At 38.5% G+C, this 4,264-nt stretch overlaps 1 protein-coding gene across 2 annotated transcripts in view; it reads right to left on the bottom strand.

Moving 5' to 3' along the window:
• The window catches only part of aspdh (aspartate dehydrogenase domain containing), a 3,742-nt gene extending 438 nt beyond the window's left edge, over positions 1 to 3,304 (bottom strand). The window contains exons 1-6 of one of the 2 annotated variants that reach the window (XM_060891812.1): positions 3,087 to 3,304; positions 1,747 to 1,803; positions 1,010 to 1,154; positions 839 to 923; positions 604 to 753; positions 64 to 287 (exon numbers count right to left, since the gene is read on the bottom strand). In XM_060891812.1, coding sequence (XP_060747795.1) covers positions 64 to 287; positions 604 to 753; positions 839 to 923; positions 1,010 to 1,154; positions 1,747 to 1,801 — 659 coding nt within the window. In that variant the 5' untranslated portion in view covers positions 1,802 to 1,803; positions 3,087 to 3,304. Of the gene's footprint in view, positions 1 to 63; positions 288 to 603; positions 754 to 838; positions 924 to 1,009; positions 1,155 to 1,746; positions 1,804 to 1,921; positions 2,093 to 3,086 lie in introns of those variants that run through there. The other variant, XM_060891813.1, reaches the window with a different exon arrangement.
• Between the last annotated feature and the right edge of the window lie 960 nt (positions 3,305 to 4,264).

The following is a 4,264-nucleotide window of genomic DNA, read 5'->3' as shown; positions in this document are numbered from 1 at the left end:
CATCAGACAACGTTCTGGGGGATTGATTACACCGGGGGTTTAGTAGACTGCTGAGTGACTCACGCTGTATCTGACACGATCTGTCCAGTGACCCCACAGAAGCCCAGGGTCGACGCTGCGACGGCGGCTGCCGCCATGGTGTTCACGTTGTTAGGGGCGAGGGGACAGAGTTCAGCTACCGAGCCGTGAAAAATCACACGCCTCCCTTCTCCTTCCGACCAATCAGAGAGCAGGTTTCCAGCCAGCCGGAAACAGGAGGGGTGTTTGGACATACGGATGGAGACGGCCTGTAGTGGAGTCATAAAAACTCTGACACAAACTGAGCTTTTGTCTCGGGTCTTAATTGCTTAGGTGGAAATTTGGACACCTATGCGATTTAATTTAATCATTCTGAATAAATATTAAAGATTTTGAATATCAAGTTCCAGGGTTTGGGGTTAAATACTTCCAAAATTAACTTTCTATTATGTAAAAAATTCAAGATTTTATTTGTCACATATACAGTATACAACTTGCAGTAACATGAAACTCTGGCCTAATCCTCCTTGCAAATATATAACTAATTTAAAAATAAGAAAACAAATGACTAAGAAGACACCTCACCTTTAATAATCCACTGTCGTTCAGTCTCTGGATGTCCTGCCCACCCCATAATGCGCCACTGGGCACATAGAGTGTGTGTCCATGCCGCTTTGCTGCCAGTTGGAGCTCATCATTTAGTTGAGAGTCTGACAGAGCCGAGGGACTGCCCACCTGTGGTGTAGAGAAGTTCTGTTGAACTCTAAATCTCTCAAATTTAGTCATCGATATCAAGAATAAACCAACATGACGTTGTTACCAGGAAGTGTGAATGTGATAAGAATCGTGCTCCAAAATCTTTCACTATCTGTGGATGACAGACCTCCACTATCACGTCAGCATTTCTGGAAAGGGAAAAATCACCAATGAGAAAAGTTTTCCTGTTCTTAGAAATAAGATGCGGTAGATTCATGAATATTTTTTTTTTTACTTGTGCGTAAACTCCGAGAGCTTAGTCAGTATGAGATCATCAGGAACCGAGCCACTGAGTTTATCTGCATTTCTATTCCAAACAAAAGCCAAACTGAGTCCAAATTCAAGACCTTCCTTCTGCAGGCGATCCACCAGAAACTGACCTGAACAATAAGAATGATTTAATGAATTCTTCTTTACAGGTTTAACCTTTTTATTTATTTATTTATTTATTTTTACCAAAACACTGCCATTTCACTCAACAGAATAGAAATCATCTTATGGGCCATTTTCAATCAGTATAAAGAAATGAATTCTTTTCTGGCTGCGAGTCTGACATATAATTTGTCTTTTAGGGCTTTTAGGGTGAGATGTGTTTTTCCATCTGTTGATAACCTTATATAGATTTTTAGTGGTTGAACATAACACTGAGGTAGTGGTGGCTCGAATAGTTAAAGCACTGGATTCTCGAGCAGATCAGGATCCAAGCCCCAGAATTACCAAGATGCCACTGTTGGGCCCTTGAGCAAGGCCTTTAATTCTCTCTGCTCCAGAGGTGCTGTATCATGGCTGACCCTGTGCTCTGACCCCAACCTCCAAAGTTGGGATATGTAAAGAAAGATTTTCACTGTGCTGTAATGTATATGTGACAAATAAAGGCTTCTGTTCTATTTTATAACACCTTCAAATATTAGATGCTTATGAACAGGCACTTGGGCGTCTCAGAGCAGAGTTGTGTACTTTTAAAAGACTCACCTAAATGTCCGTATCCCACAATTCCGACTCTTACTGGTGATGATCCCTCAGTCATATCTGCACAGAGGTGAAAATATAATGTATTGTAGGTGATGTCTGTTATCTGAAATAAGGTTTTGCTCTTATAAATAATTTATTTATATCCTGGAATATTGTACATAATAGCATAAAATACACAATATTGTCCAGCAGCAGGATCCTGCAGAATCCCTCGCTCTCACCACCACAGTCAACGGTTTGAGTCCCAGGCAGAGAACCAACTAAGCCACTGGGGGGTAAACTCACAGTACCGGTCCCAAGCCCAGCTAGAATTACATCAGGAAGCTCATCCGGTGTAAAACCGGAACGATCCTCTGTGGAGACCCCAAATAGAGAGCAGCCAAAGGACAAAAACAACTGCAGAGGCATTTTTACGAATGTTGTAGTAGCCATAATCAGATTTTCTGAATTTCTGATCAAACTGTCTTACTGGTGCTGCAGCTAGAGTGCTTAGATGATCCAGGAGAAGAGATTACATTACACCTGTTTTAGCTCATTTGCACAGATTACCTCTTAAGCACAGGATTGATTTAAAGGTCACCATCTTTCTGACTGTTTCCCAGAATTGGTTCCAATTTCATAGTTAATGTTACTCTCCCAAAATCTGGAACCTTTTACCTTGAACCCTTTTAAGTAATATTAGAGAACTGACTAATAATTCATATATTTAAATAAATAATTAGGACATCTTTTGAAGCATTTCCTTAATATAGTCTTAAATAATTATTATATTCTGTACTATTATTATATTATTATATATTATTTCTTTGTTCTTGTTTTTTTCATATGTGAAGCACTTTATTATTATTTTTTTTTTATGATTATTATTATTAGTAGTAGTAGTTGTAGTAGTATATTTTTTATTACTTAATTAATGTTAAGCTCCATTTTATTTATTAAAGGGGCTATACAAATATTATTATTATTATTATTATTATTATTATTATTATTATTATTATTATTGCTGTGACCATGCTGGCTCTCTGCAAGCTTTCGTTGCTAATTTACATTTACAGAGGTCTTTAAGCCACTTTGTGCTTTAACTTTACCTCCAACATCTGAGTTGTATCAGGACACACTGCACACATACCAGCAGAAAATGCATCACATTATACAGTGGATGCATGGCATTTAAATATAGTTGAGTCGGCATTAAATCTGACACACAGTGCAATTATTGTAAACAACCAGGCCTTCTCCTTTCATTAACTCCTCCTATATTTCTCATTTCCTTGTATCAGTGTATCTCCAAGGCTTCACTCTCAACAAGTATTTCATAACATTGTTTGCCATTTTCTCACCTTTTCTCTACTTGTCTTGCTTTATCCGTTCTTCTCACAGGCTCGTTCCGTGTTTGATCCCAATGAAGCGTTAAAACCAGAAGGATTATGGGAGGTTGAAGTTCACTGTATCGCGTGGATGTTAATGATTGACTCGTGCACCAGAGCAAAGATATCCAGTTTCTGTGATTTGTCCTGCTCCCGCTGCTTTTCCCCAAAAATACCATGCTGGATTGACTGATGATCCAGAGAAATCCTGTAGCCTGTATATTAGAGCATCATAAATCCATACACACACACACACACACACACACACACACACACACACACACACACAAAAAAACACACACCATTTCCATGTGAATGCAAGCACTGCACTTAGTTTTTTTATGAGTTTCCACATCCTCAGTGCAAATCAGTGTAATCTATACCTGACCTCAGTTCAGTGTGTAGATACTGTATATTTATGCTTATCAAATACATTTTACTGACAGCTAGAGCTATAAATTCAACATCCACTTTATTAGGAACACCTGTACACCCTGATCGTTTGTGTAGTTATCCAATTAACCAATCATATAGCAGCACTGACTCCAGTGCATTAAATTCTACACAAAACATACAGGTCAAGAGCTTCAATTAATGTTTAAAAAAATAATAATAATAAAAACTTCAGAATGAAGATAAAGTCTCATCTCTGGGACTTTAACCGTAGTGTGGATGTTATTGCCAGTTGGGCTGCTTTGAGTATTTCAGAAACTGTTGATATGCTGGGAGTTTACACAGAATGGTGTCGAAAACTCGAGATCCTGTGAACAGAGGATCTGTAGACTGAACACCTTGTCGATGAGAGAGATTAGAGAAGAATGACCAGACTGCATAGTAAAATGATCACTCTGTACAACAGTACAAATGCACTTGAGGTGAGTGAGCTACAACAGCAGAAGACCACATCAGGTTCCTCTCTTGACTAGGAAGCTGAGCCTGTCATAGACACGGACTCACGTAAACAGGACAGATCAAGTTTACCAAAACTTCAGAGAGTCTTTCAATCTTCAACTTAAGTTTGGTTGAGTAATACAGTATGTGACAGTCATCAGATATCAGCAACAATCAGTCATCAATATCAGCGACACTTAAATGCATTTTATAATTTTCTAACATACAGTATATCCATAAAACCTAAAACACCAGCTGTC

The sequence above is a fragment of the Tachysurus vachellii genome, chromosome 18 (assembly GCF_030014155.1).
Source record: "Tachysurus vachellii isolate PV-2020 chromosome 18, HZAU_Pvac_v1, whole genome shotgun sequence".
Classification (NCBI taxonomy): Eukaryota; Metazoa; Chordata; class Actinopteri; order Siluriformes; family Bagridae; genus Tachysurus; species Tachysurus vachellii.
Note: the sequence above shows the minus strand (reverse complement) of the source record. Positions and strands in the feature narration are given on the sequence as shown.